Source organism: Ranitomeya variabilis, chromosome 2 (genome assembly GCF_051348905.1).
Source record: "Ranitomeya variabilis isolate aRanVar5 chromosome 2, aRanVar5.hap1, whole genome shotgun sequence".
In the NCBI taxonomy this organism is placed as follows: Eukaryota; Metazoa; Chordata; class Amphibia; order Anura; family Dendrobatidae; genus Ranitomeya; species Ranitomeya variabilis.
In genome coordinates this window covers 872,725,338-872,740,302 of record NC_135233.1, presented here as the reverse complement: position 1 = coordinate 872,740,302, position 14,965 = coordinate 872,725,338, and the positions used below count along the sequence as shown (strand labels likewise).

At 43.6% G+C, this 14,965-nt stretch overlaps 1 protein-coding gene across 1 annotated transcript in view; it reads left to right on the top strand.

Annotated features, from left to right (window-relative positions):
• The window catches only part of LOC143808064 (putative cation-transporting ATPase 13A4), a 536,127-nt gene that overhangs the window by 206,752 nt on the left and 314,410 nt on the right, over window positions 1-14,965 (top strand). The window contains exons 7-8 of the mRNA XM_077290323.1: window positions 5,787-5,921; window positions 6,004-6,076. Coding sequence (XP_077146438.1) covers window positions 5,787-5,921; window positions 6,004-6,076 — 208 coding nt within the window. The remainder of the gene's footprint in view (window positions 1-5,786; window positions 5,922-6,003; window positions 6,077-14,965) is intronic.

Genomic DNA, 14,965 nt, shown 5'->3' with positions numbered 1-14,965 from the left:
TCACCAATGCTCAAACCCAAGCTTAATAGCCATCAATTCTTGGTTCCCAACATTGTAGTTGAGCTCCGTGTTTGAAAATTTCTTAAAAAAGAAAGCACAGGGATGCACTTCATCCTCTCCCTCCTGGGACAGAACAGCCCGCACTCCTATTGATGAGGTGTCCACTAGGGTTGAGCGAAACGGGTCGGCCATTTTCAGAAGTCGCCGACTTTTGGCAAAGTCAGGTTTCATGAAACCCGACCCCTGTGTGGGGTCGGCCATGAGGTCGGCGATCTTCTGAATCTGGTATCGGAATTCCGATACCGAGTTCCGATATGTTTGCGATATCGGAAATTGGTATCGGAATCCACATTTAAGTGTAAAATAAAGAAGTAAAATAAAAAATATTGATATACTCACCTCTCCGACGCAGCCTGCACCTTACCGAGGGAACCGGCAGCCTTCTTTGCTTAAAATGCACGCGTGAATGGCCTTAGATGACGTCACGGCTTTCTGATTGGTTGCGGCAGCCCATGTGACCGCCAGGCGACCAATCACAAGCCGTGACGTAATTCTCAGGTCCTAAATTCCTAATTCTAGGAATTTAGGACCTGAGAATTACGTCACGGCTTGTGATTGGTCACCTGGCGGTCACATGGGCGGCCGCGACCAATCAGAAAGCCGTGACGTCATCTAAGGCCCTTCACGCGCTCATTCTTAAGAAGGAAGGCTGCCGGAAAGAAGCAGGGCGCATCCGAGGGTGAGTATATACCTAATAGGAATATACTCACCCTCGGCTTCTTTCCGGCAGCCTTCCTTCCTAAGAATGCACGCGTGAATGGCCTTAGATGACGTGACGGCTTGTGATTGGTCGTGGCCGCCCATGTGACCGCCACGCGACCAATCACAAGCTGTGACGTAATTCTCAGGTCCTGAATTAGGAATTTAGGACCTGAGAATTACATCACAGCTTGTGATTGGTCGCGTGGCGGTCACATGGCGGCCACGACCAATCAGAAAGCCGTGACGTCATCTAAGGCCATTCACGCGCGCATTTTAAGCAAAGAAGGCTGCCGGTTCCCTCGGTAAGGTGCAGGCTGCGTCGGAGAGGTGAGTATATCAATATTTTTTATTTTAATTCTTTATTTTACACATTAATATGGATCCCAGGGCCTGAAGGAGAGTTTCCTCTCCTTCAGACCCTGGGAACCATAGTATCCCATTGCACTGCATTGGGTTTCGTGTTTCGGCCGACCCCGACGCCGACTTTTTTATAGGATCGGCCAATTTCACTCGACCCGACTTTTGAGAAAGTCGGGTTTCGTGAAACCCGACCCGATCCTATAAAAATAAAAGTCGCTCAACCCTAGTGTCCACCTCTACCAAAAAGGGCTTAGTCTCATCTGCCTAGATCAAAACAGGAGCAGAGCTAAACCTCTCCTTGAGATGCTCAAAAGCCTTGACAGCCTCAGGGGACCGTTGGACAGTATTGGAACCCTTCTTAGTAGGGTCAGTAAGGGGTTTTGTGATAACAGAAACATTCTTTATGAATTTTCTATAATAATTAGCAAACCCCAAAAATCTCTGAATCGACTTTAAGCATTCAGGTCTAGGCCACTCCAATACCGCCTGAACCTTCACCGGGTCCATCTCAAAACCATCACTGGAAACAAAGTACCCCCAAAAATTAATTTTCTGTACCGCAAAGAGTGTGTTTAGCAAAGTGTGTGTTTTCTCTCAGAATCTGCAGAATCTCACGGACTCTCTGCCAATGCGACTCCAGATCGGGTGAATAGATCAAATTATCATCCAAATAAACAATCACACTCCTACCGATCAACGGCCTCAGGATGTCATTAATGAAATTTTGAAGGAACGCCGGAGCATTTGTGAGGCCAAAAGGCATAACTAGACACTCAAAATGATCTTCCAGGGTATTAAAGGCTGTCTTCCATTCATCGCCTTCTTTAACCCACAGCAAATTATATGCCCCACGGAGATCGATCTTAGAGAACCACTTGGCTCCAACTAATTGGTTAAACAAATCCGGAATTAGCGGCAAGGGGTAAGGATTGCGCACAGTGATATTATTAATCTCCCTGAAATCCAGACATGGCCTAAGACCCCCATCTTTTTTTTTTCAAAAAAGAACCCCACAGCCACAGGGGACTTAGAGGGTCTTCTATGACCTGCAGCAAGACTAGTCTGCAGGTATTCCTTTAAGGCCTCCCTCTCAGAAATCGTCAGATTAAATAAACGACTCTTAGGGAGAGTAGCACCTGGGACGAACTTAATAGCGCAATCGTAATTTCTATGAGGTGGTAGAGCTTGTGACTCCACTTCTAAAAATACTTTCCAGAATTCCAGAATGGCTTCAGGTAGTTCATTTTTCAAACAGCAGCAGCAATGTGTACATCAAAACATTTCTCATAACACTCCTAACCCCAGAAACTTATCACACTTGATGACTAGTCCACTACAGGATTGTGCATTTTTAACCAGGGTAGCCCCAGGACAACTGGAAAAGGCAATTTATCAAGTACAAATCTAAAGATTCCTGGTGTTTCATATTAACAGTGAGTGGAAACTGGTGACCTTTTGAGAAACGCATCCATGCTCTAGAGGAGTGTTATCAATCACCACTACAGGAAAAGGGCAAGATAAAGGTACAGAATCAATCGTATACTTGTCTAGAAATTGTTGATCAATCAAATTATGTGCAGAATCACAGTCCACCATCACTTGTAAATCAATGAAATGACCACGACAGGTAGAACTACCAGAAAAAGAAATTACTGCCAACCATAAAAATGCAATGCGAAAGGGAGGGTTATTCTAATTGACCTTTTTTTTATCTCTTTTCCTTGTTTATGCATCCTTCACATTGCTTAATAAAATGGTCAGCCTTACCACAATGAAGGCAAAGCCCCTCAGAGAATCTTCTCTGCCTTTCCTGAGAACAAGAGGACATCACCCCAAGTTGCATTGGCTCCCCACAGTCAACGAGGCTCTCCAGAAAAATTGAAACCTTCTCCTCATTCTGTCTACCTCTCAATCTTCTATCCACCTGGATAGCTAATTGCATAGCAGCCTCAAGCGTAGCAGGTGCAGGATATGCAATGAGCAAATCTTTAACCCTGTCATTCAAACCTGCTAAAAACTGACTCTTGAGTGCTGGAACATTCCAGCTGACCTCTGCAGACCATCGTCTCAACTGGGTACAATATCTCTCAGCGTCGCCAGAACCCTGTTTCAGCCACCTGAGTTCTTCCTCAGCTGCAGTGACCCGATCAGGATCATCATATAATACCCCCATAGCAGAAAAAAACGCTTCTACTGACATCAAACAAGGGTCATCCCCATAACGACATAATAATCCCCACATGCTGTAATTCAGCCCCTGAAGACCTGGGTGTAAGCTGAAAATACAGTAAACATGCATTTTTAAATGAAAAAAATTCCTGCCGTTTACCAGAAAAACATTCAGGCAAACCCACCTTAGGTTCTTCAGAGCGGATTCCAGGGCAATTACCCACGTGCTGTTGTAAGCTGGCAACCTACAACATTAACCCTTGCAGGCGCTGAGCAAGATCTTGAACACTGTTCATATTGCATAAATCCGGGAGGGTTTTTTTTTCATACTTCTTTCTGGCTGGACAAACTGTTACAGATCTGCAACACAGGACTAAGGTAGAAGGGGGAAAACTGACCCTGCATTATGACTAGGCTGAAACGCTACGATGGAGTGGGCGACCCATTCCTAATAGACCCCCTGACGATCCTAGGTAAGTCTCAAGCAAAGACCTATAGATAAGGGGAAGGGGATCCCTAAAAGAACTAAGGACTGGGTACAAAAATGGGTCACCTCCTAATAGAAAAGAAAGAGAAGGCTGAAGAAACCAATAGAAAACAGAAACTAAGGCTAGAAGAACCAGAGGTACCAGTACAGCACAAATAGCACACACAGAAGACAAAGCAAAGCACCAAGCTAGAGCTCAAGCAGATAAACACTGTTATCCAGCAAGGACTGGGAGGCAGGTGCTGGTTAATAAAGAGTGAAACAAACACCTGACCCAAGACAAACCGAGCACCAGAGGAAAAATACCAGCAGCCAGATCTCCACAAGAAAATGGCGGATAGTAACAAACTAAACAGATTCTATCAGCTGCAGCCCACAACTGTCAGATTTACCTGTGCTGGTTATCAAGAATAGAGGAAACAGCACATTTTTTAAATTTATTTATTTATTGTTTGCTCAGTGTGCCACCAGCCAATAACAGCCATGCCAATACTTGACATGGCTGTGATGGGAACGGAAGTGCCCATATTTTCAAAGCTTATTGATTGGCCTCACTGTAGCCTTTCAACAAACTTTGTTCAAATGTCCTAACATGAACAGTAGCTCTGACTTCCTGGTGAAGTTCGTGTTTGGGGTCCGTGCACAGACATTAGGTGTCTAATACGGACCACGAACTTTACTGCTCGGGTTTGGCCATCACTATTCTTTAACTAACCTACTAGCATGCTCAGCATAATCTCTCCTGCTCATCATTAATTACACAGATCGAGAGAACTATGCAGCTGCTTAGTTATTTCAGAAAAAGGAGCAAAGCGCTTATGAATGCTCTACCCTAATATTTAAGGAAGCAGTGAGGGAAACGTGGCAATGCTGACCTTACTGACTATAGACTACAAGTAATAAAAATTAATCTTTAATAATTAAATAACACAGAAAAAGCAGATAAAAGGAGAGTGTAGACACAAATAACTACTGCACAAATTAAGTCAAAATCATGCAACGTCATGTAGACCAAAACAAAAAGAATCAGAAGAAGAATGAATATCCAAAGGCAGGGTAGCAAAACATTTATCAATAACAGTATGTTGCTATAGAGGCCAAGTAGCTGATCCTACAAGTGAGATCAGGTTTCACGCAGCATGTTATAAAGGTACCAAGTGGCACACAGCATAACTTAATATGTTGGGGAAGTATCAAATGACTACCAACAAAGTTTAGACTTTACAGACTGAGAATGCTGGTAAATTAAGTAAAGGTATGCTATAGTAAGTGCAGATAACAGAAGTAAAAATACCATAGGCAATGGTAAAGATAATAATAGGAGGGCAAAATCTGCAGAGGAAATAACATTTTTACCTTGTAGCAGAGGGGTAAGTTTAGGATAGAGACACTGGCTTTTTATATTCTGACTCACCAATGAGGGAGGAGCAGTTATGAGCCGCACTATTATCAGCCGCTCAGATATCGGAAGTCTTGGTGTTGGTGTCCAACATCATAGCTACCCGCCCCCACCAGACATGTCAAGGTGGAGGCAGAGAGAGGCAAGGTCAATAGATCTAGATAGTCTGATAATTCCAGCACAAAAATGCAGATACAAATCTTTCATTTAAAAAAAATATTAATTTAGAAATTGATGGCAGAAAAACACCTAACAAAATGTTGGTACAGGGTTAACAAAAGTATGTGGAATTTATGTGGAAATAATAAAAAACAGCTGGAGGGTCAATTTTAAATGAATACATGATTGCATATAAATAGAGCATGAACAACTTTGAGTAATATTCACACACAAAACAAATAATTTAATGGCATTCCATAGATCATTTGACACACGCCATTGTCCACAAGTTTTCTATGTTTTTTGAGTTATGTAGACAACATCAGATCTTCTTCGGGTCTGTTCCAATTCAATGCTAGATTCGGGTTCTTGGAACACAAGACAAAATTATTATTTTACAATTGTTGGAACTGTGCATATGTTAAATAATTATTTTCTTCTGCTTTACAGGTTTTCAACCCATTTTATGTGTTTCAAGCCTATTCATTAAGTATATGGATAGCTACAGGATACTATGAATATAGCCTTGCTATTTTATTTATGACCATCTTGTCTATTTCTGCAACAGTGTATAATTTAAGAAAGGTATGTGTACTTGTGTTTAAAGAAAACAGTGTTATATTCCATTTTCATTAGCAAAAAATATTTACACATCTTTTCATTTTAGCAATCAGTCAAACTGCACAGAATGTCAGCATCCTACAACAGCATTTTGGTTTCAGTGCTTCATAAAAATGGAGGTAACAGTTACAGATTAGTAACATGTAGCTATGTAGTAGTGTGTATGTCAGTAGTGTTCTCTCTTTTTAATTTATAGTCTTACAAATGTACATTGAAACATATATGCAGATATATAATCAAAACCCCTTTCATGACCTTGGGATTTTCCGTTTTTCCATGTTTGTTTTTCGTCCCCTCCTTCCCAGAGCCATAACTTTTTTATTTTTCAGTCAATATGGCCATGTGAGGGCTTATTTTTTGTGGGACAAGTTGTACTTTTGAACATCATCATTGGTTTTAGCATGTCGTGTACTAGAAAATGGGAAATAAATTCCAAGTCAGGTGAAATTGCAAAAAAAGTGCAATCCCAATGCGTGTTTTTTGTTTGGCTTTTTTGCTAGGTTCACTAAATGCTAAAACTGACCTGCCATTATGATTCTCCAGGTCATTACGAGTTCATAGACACCAAACATGTCTAGGCTATTTTTTATCTAAATGGTGAAAAAAAATTCAAATCTTTGCTAAAAAAATAAATTGCGCCATATTCCGATACTCGTAGTGTCTCCATTTTTCATGATCTGGGGTCCATTGAGGGCTTATTTTTTGAGGGCTTATTTTTTGCGTGCTGAGGTGAAATTTTTAGTGATACCATTTTGGTTCAGATACATTCTTTTGATCGCCCGTTATTGCATTTTAATGAAATGTCACGGCGACCAAAAAAACGTAATTTTGGCTTTTAGATTTTTTTCTCGCTACGCCGTATAGCGATCAGGTCAATCCTTTTTTTTTGTTGATAGATCAGGCGATTCTGAACGTGGTGATACCAAATATGTGTATGTTTGATTTTTTTATTGTTTTATTTTGAATGGGGCGAAAGGGGGGTGATGTAAACTTTTATTCTTTTTTCTTATTTCATTTTTTTTTTAAACTTTTTTTTTTTTAACTTTTGCCATGCTTCAATAGTCTCCATGGGAGGCTAAAAGCTGGCATAGCCAGATCATCTCTGTTACATAGCAGTGATCATCAGATCGCTCCTATGTAACTGAATTGCAGGCTTGCTATGAGCGCTGACCACAGGGTGGCACTCACAGCAAGCCATCAGTAACCATAGAGGTCTCAAGGAGATCATGTGACGGGGTCGGTGATGCGGGCATTTCCGGTGGAAGCGGTAGTTAAATGCCACTGTCAGCGTTTGACAGCGGCATTTAACTAGTTAATAGCGGCGGGTGGATTGCGATTCCACTCATCAAAGCAGGGGATCTGACCTCGGACATACTATCCCGTCCGAGGTCAGAAAGGGGTTAAGCAGAAGTAGTACCTTCTAGTACAAAATAAAGAATGACATAAGTATCTTATACACATTAATCTAGGTAATGTATAAATTTGCTTAATAGCTAGCAATTATTACACAATAAATATATTCTCAACTCCTCAATAAACAAACATTGCAATGTGCGCTGTGGTTCCACCTCTATATTTCTGAATACAAAAGCTGGTTATTAAATGTCCTACTTAGTAGCTTAGCAGTTTGGAGTTCAAATTGTCCAAAAAGTGAGTGATTGATTCCATACTGCAGAGTATCTCAGCGCACTCACTGAAAATCCTGGTGTGCAGGAGCGTAGCTACTGGGGGGCACAGGGTGTGGGCGCCCCAGGCCCGGTGCTCTGAGGGGGCCCAACCAGAGCTATGCTACTGTAACTGGTGTGCGCCGATACAGTTACATTCTGGTGCAGAGAAGAGAGAATCGATCTTCCTGCTCTGCCGCCTGGCCGATGTGCAGCCTCTGAGCAGGCGGGTGGGGCTCGGTGCCGTCATCGGAAGATCAGCTTTACCGGCATTTAGCCAATACAGTTGATCGCATTGATGGGAGAAGGAGCACTGCGCTCCTTCTCCCATCATCCCCGTCTGTGTCAGCGTCTGACGTCACTGTCACTGACAACGGGCACGATGATGTCACCGCCCGGTGCCCGCTGTCAGAGCAGTGGGAGCAGCGCAGGAACCAGGATGAAGAGAGGTGAGTATTTTATAATGGGTGCTGCTGTCTTATTACAGTGTCTGCCTATGGGGGGCTGCCGCATGCTATAGAGTCTGCCTATGGGGGTGTATTATACAATATAGAGTAGGCCTATAGGGAGTGCATTATACTATATTGTGGACTGTTTGGTGCATTATGCTACTGTATATGGAGGCTATCTAGGGGGCCATCATACAGTGTAGAGATTACAGTGTTGGAGCCATCAAACAGTTTGGGGGCTACTAAGGGGCCAGTATACTGTGTGGGTGGTACTATACAGTGAGGAGGCATTATACTGTGTATTAGAGAGCATCATGCTGTGTATAGGGGAGCTGTAGAGGGGGAGACTCGGGACATTATTAAATGTAACGTGGGCACTTATTGCTATAGGAGAACTCAGGTTACTGTTGCTATCAAAGTGGCACACAGGGCAATATTACTTTCTAGGGAGCAAAATATAGGCACTGTTTTCTAGGGCACTTGCACCTGGCATTACTATATTGTAGAGGGTTGCTTTAGAATTTAGAGGGCACAGAGAACCACACAGCAGGTGCAGTAATAGGGACACATACAGCAGCAGCGGCTCAGTATTGGGGTATCAGGTGTAGTAATAGGGGCACATACGGCAGCAGCGGCTCAGTATTGGGGTATCAGGTGCAGTAATATGGACACATATGGCAGCAGTGACTCAGTATTGGGGTATCAGGTGCAGTAATAGAGACACATACGGCAGCAGTGGCTCAGTATTGGGGTATCAGGGGCAGTAATAGGGACACATATGGCAGCAGCGGCTCAGTATTGGGGTATCAGGTGTAGTAATAGGGGCACATACGGCAGCAGCGGCTCAGTATTGGGGTATCAGGTGCAGTAATATGGACACATATGGCAGCAGTGACTCAGTATTGGGGTATCAGGTGCAGTAATAGAGACACATACGGCAGCAGTGGCTCAGTATTGGGGTATCAGGGGCAGTAATAGGGACACATATGGCAGCAGCGGCTCAGTATTGGGGTATCAGGTGTAGTAATAGGGGCACATACGGCAGCAGTGGCTCAGTATTGGGGTATCAGGTGCAGTAATATGGACACATACGGCAGCAGTGGCTCAGTATTGGGTTATCAGGTGCAGTAATAGGGACACATATGGCAGCAGTGCCTCAGTATTGGGGTATCAGGGACAGTAATAGGGACACATATGGCAGCAGCGGCTCAGTATTGGGGTATCAGGTGCAGTAATATGGACACATATGGCAGCAGTGACTCAGTATTGGGGTATCAGGTGCAGTAATAGAGACACATACGGCACCAGTGGCTCAGTATTGGGTTATCAGGTGCAGTAATAGGGACACATACAGCAGCAGTGGCTCAGTATTGGGGTATCAGGGGCAGTAATAGGGACACATATGGCAGCAGCGGCTCAGTATTGGGGTATCAGGTGTAGTAATAGGGGCACATACGGCAGCAGCGGCTCAGTATTGGGGTATCAAGTGCAGTAATATGGACACATATGGCAGCAGTGACTCAGTATTGGGGTATCAGGTGCAGTAATAGAGACACATACGGCAGCAGTGGCTCAGTATTGGGGTATCAGGGGCAGTAATAGGGACACATATGGCAGCAGCGGCTCAGTATTGGGGTATCAGGTGTAGTAATAGGGGCACATACGGCAGCAGCGGCTCAGTATTGGGGTATCAGGTGCAGTAATATGGACACATATGGCAGCAGTGACTCAGTATTGGGGTATCAGGTGCAGTAATAGAGACACATACGGCAGCAGTGGCTCAGTATTGGGGTATCAGGGGCAGTAATAGGGACACATATGGCAGCAGCGGCTCAGTATTGGGGTATCAGGTGTAGTAATAGGGGCACATACGGCAGCAGCGGCTCAGTATTGGGGTATCAGGTGCAGTAATATGGACACATACGGCAGCAGTGGCTCAGTATTGGGTTATCAGGTGCAGTAATAGGGACACATATGGCAGCAGTGCCTCAGTATTGGGGTATCAGGGACAGTAATAGGGACACATATGGCAGCAGCGGCTCAGTATTGGGGTATCAGGTGCATTAATATGGACACATATGGCAGCAGTGACTCAGTATTGGGGTATCAGGTGCAGTAATAGAGACACATACGGCACCAGTGGCTCAGTATTGGGTTATCAGGTGCAGTAATAGGGACACATACAGCAGCAGTGGCTCAGTATTGGGGTATCAGGGACAGTAATAGGGACACATATGGCAGCAGTGGCTCAGTATTGAGGTATCAGGTGTAGTAATAGGGACACATATGGCAGCAGCGGCTCAGTATTGGGGTATTAGGTGTAGTAATAGGGACACATACAGCAGCAGCGGCTCAGTATTGTGGTATCAGGTGCAGTAATATGGACACATATGGCAGCAGTGGCTCAGTATTGGGGTATCAGGTGTAGTAATAGGGGCACATACGGCAGCAGCGGCTCAGTATTGGGGTATCAGGTGCAGTAATATGGACACATACGGCAGCAGTGGCTCAGTATTGGGTTATCAGGTGCAGTAATAGGGACACATATGGCAGCAGTGCCTCAGTATTGGGGTATCAGGGACAGTAATAGGGACACATGGCAGCAGCGGCTCAGTATTGGGGTATCAGGTGCAGTAATATGGACACATATGGCAGCAGTGACTCAGTATTGGGGTATCAGGTGCAGTAATAGAGACACATACGGCACCAGTGGCTCAGTATTGGGTTATCAGGTGCAGTAATAGGGACACATACAGCAGCAGTGGCTCAGTATTGGGGTATCAGGGACAGTAATAGGGACACATATGGCAGCAGTGGCTCAGTATTGAGGTATCAGGTGTAGTAATAGGGACACATATGGCAGCAGCGGCTCAGTATTGGGGTATTAGGTGTAGTAATAGGGACACATACAGCAGCAGCGGCTCAGTATTGTGGTATCAGGTGCAGTAATATGGACACATATGGCAGCAGTGGCTCAGTATTGGGGTATCAGGTGCAGTAATAGAGACACATACGGCAGCAGTGGCTCAGTATTGGGTTATCAGGTGCAGTAATAGGGACACATATGGCAGCAGTGCCTCAGTATTGGGGTATCAGGGACAGTAATAGGGACACATATGGCAGCAGCGGCTCAGTATTGGGGTATCAGGTGCAGTAATATGGACACATATGGCAGCAGTGACTCAGTATTGGGGTATCAGGTGCAGTAATAGAGACACATACGGCAGCAGTGGCTCAGTATTGGGTTATCAGGTGCAGTAATAGGGACACATACGGCAGCAGTGGCTCAGTATTGGGGTATCAGGGACAGTAATAGGGACACATATGGCAGCAGCGGCTCAGTATTGAGGTATCAGGTGTAGTAATAGGGACACATATGGCAGCAGCGGCTCAGTATTGGGGTATTAGGTGTAGTAATAGGGACACATACAGCAGCAGCGGCTCAGTATTGTGGTATCAGGTGCAGTAATATGGACACATATGGCAGCAGTGGCTCAGTATTGGGGTATCAGGTGCAGTAATAGGGACACATACGACAGCAGCGGCTCAGTATTGGGGTATCAGGTGCAGTAATAGGGACACATACGGCAGCAGCGGCTCAGTATTAGGGTATCAGGGGCAGTAATAGGGACACATATGGCAGCAGCAGCTCAGTATTGGGGTATCAGGGGCAGTAATAGGGACACATATGGCAGCAGCTCAGTATTGGGGTATCAGGGGCAGTAATAGGGACACATATGGCAGCAGCAGCTCAGTATTGGGGTATCAGGGGCAGTAATAGGGACACATATGGCAGCAGCAGCTCAGTATTAGGGTATCAGGGGCAGTAATAGGGACACATATGGCAGCAGCAGCTCAGTATTGGGGTATCAGGGGCAGTAATAGGGACACATATGGCAGCAGCAGCTCAGTATTGGGGTATCAGGAGCAGTAATAGGGACACATACGGCAGCAGTAGCTCAGAATTGGGGTATCAGCAGGATGAGGAGTTTGTGCAGGTTGGAAATAGATGGTGATGGGGCTGGAATATGAGAAGTGAAATGTGTCTTTGTTTTATTCTCTGCAGCTGAGTCCTGGATGGAAGAAGTTGTTATGTCCGTCTGGGCCAGATGGAAAAGACGGGAAAAATAAACGATTCCATCAGAAGAAACATCAGCGGTAAGACATCATCTGTAACTGTGTTGTGATCTGTTATATGTTCTGTAGGGCTGGTATCTATCACTGACTGTATGGCGGTAATATCTCTGTTAGTCTTTATATGGAGATTATCTTCAGTAACAGCGCAGTCATCTGCTGAGGTTCTCCTCCACTATTAGGAGTGTAATCAAGGTTACCTGGTTAGGGGCCCACTCAGAAGTTTCGCCCCCCCCCCCCCCCCCCGAACCAAATCAAGATCAAATCTTTTAAAATTCTAATTCAATGGATTTTATTAATTAATTGAGAGAATTTGATTTGCAAAAAATCGATTTGTGAATCTCTATACTGCTAAACCTGAATAAGATGTGTGTAACATTATGGTTTATCTCAGGACTCTATTTAACCCCTTTTTTGCACTTTAACACAAATACAGCTTTAATAATGTGTAATTGACTGCAAAATTTGTAGCTATAGATAAATGGTTGGTTATTGATGATAACTAGAAGTACATTTAATAATAAATAACACAAAACAAATTTTCATGCTTTTTTTTATTTAAAAAAAACTGACTGTCCAAAAATTATCACTTTTAGGGTATGTTTCCACGGTCAGGAAACGCTGCTTGTTTGACGCTGCGCAGAGCTGCAGCGTCAAACAAGCAGCGTCCAGATGTTCCAGCATAGTGGAGGGGATTTTATGAAATCCCGTCTCCACTATGCGTGGAAACCCGCACGCGGCGGCCCTGCGACTCCGGACATGCTGCGCGTCTTTTCAGATCGCAGCATGTCCGTACACCTTGCAGGGACGCAGCGTCCCCGCAAGGCATATCACAGGTCGCTATGGGAGAGAGCGATCATCCCGGATGTGAAGAGTTAACACATCCGGCATGATCGCGTCCCAGAAAGGGGGCGGGGCTTAGCGCCGAGCGGCTTCGCCGCTGCGGCGATACCGCCGGCCATCCTGACAGTGGAAACATACCCTTAGCCTTTTATGATCAGGCACACTAATCTGTCCTTCCCTGAGAATGGCTGTAATGTCATGCACAGGGCCCAACTCAGAATTCACCTGACTGGTCCTATGATCTACAGCATATCTAATTGACTATGCATTTTATTTAAGCGATACATGTAGGTCTTGGACTTGATGACGGACATTCCATTCTTGTGGCAACACCACTGTATCTGTGTGTCCCATCAATTTCGTATGGTCTTATGGTTTCTAGACCATAAAAAATTAAGAATTAATGTTGTATTCCTCAATTGATTATCTTCTCCAGCCATGGGACTGCCAAGAACTGAGACTGTTGAATGAAGAACACGTATTGCAGAATTATAATTTTGTAGCTGAAGAAATTGCAATAGATTCCACATAACCAGAAGAATTAGGCATTACTAGTATATATTGAATTATTTTAAACCTGAAATACTTGAATAAGTGATGCCTTCTCAAGAAAAAAATAAAAATATATATTTATTCATATCCAACAGCAATAAGTTGGATCCATGTGTTTCAGCTAAGTGGTGTTTGTTTCATAATGAATACAAGGAGTATTAGTGGAAAAATACTATGAAATCCTTTAAAACTGGCTCAAACCTATGAAGGTTCACATTCATCTGAACTAAAAAAAAGAGCAAGTTCATGCTTTACCTGAACTAAAAAAAAACATCATTCATATAAAAATTGAGAATTTTTCTCTATTACAAATTACATCAATACAAAGAACTTTTGTTCACGACCATTTTTCTTTTGTTCCCTCCCTGCTCAGAGGGACTAATCATATGCAGGGTCTTACTGTGCAAATTTATTACAGTTGGTGCCCCTTAAAAATTAGGCATCTCTCTAAAAATAAGGTAAAAGCTGGAACCAAAATAAATTTGGGAGTGACATATGGACCTTACCAATTCTCAATGGCAGATGTCAAAGATACTTATGCTCCAGTTTGTATGTTGCATAATATTATCTGTTACACCATCCCCACCCCCAGCCTGATGTTGTCTGCAGAATATGCAGTGGTAATTTAGCAAATTAGCCAGTGACCAAGTCGTATTGCTCTATCGCTGCTAATCCTGGCAGCTGTTTTTCACCACAAAGGAACGGTTGAAGTGCCCACATACTCTTTTGAAGGTAAGAACAACTTTGTTCTAAGTAGCATATTTAAAAAAATAGAGCACAAATTAAATATTGGGACTAGGAATTATCCTGGGTGACATTTGATATATTGTTGTTCACTATTGCTGGTTAGTATGGGTGTATATTTATTGTGGATAATGTGGAGGAAGTGTATGAGTCATCTAACCACCAAAAACACAGTCATGCTTCTTTGCAAAACATTGAATCAAACAGAAGGGTCATGAAATACATGTAATCTCCAAGGATTTAACTGCTGCTCTCAATGGTGCAACTTGAGACAATGTCAATTCCAATTATTCAATAAATAAATGTCTGCACTTATTAGCAAAAGATATTAAAATCCAGGTGATTAAGCATCTGTTGTGGAGAACTTGGTCATGTTTGTGTTCGGTTTCTACCCAAGCAGACAGCAGAACGCATATTTCTTGGTCACAGAAAACTGACAATGTAATGGATAGAGAGGAGGAAGAGTATCGAGAGCAGTAAATGAGGAGGATGATGATAATGACCATGAGGTGAATAAGGAGGACAGCTTGAACTTTTCTCATTTTGCTGGTCAGGTTGCTTTTCCTATTTAAGCAATGTAGGTAATGACATTCCATATTCTGATGGAGAGGTGTTATTTCTA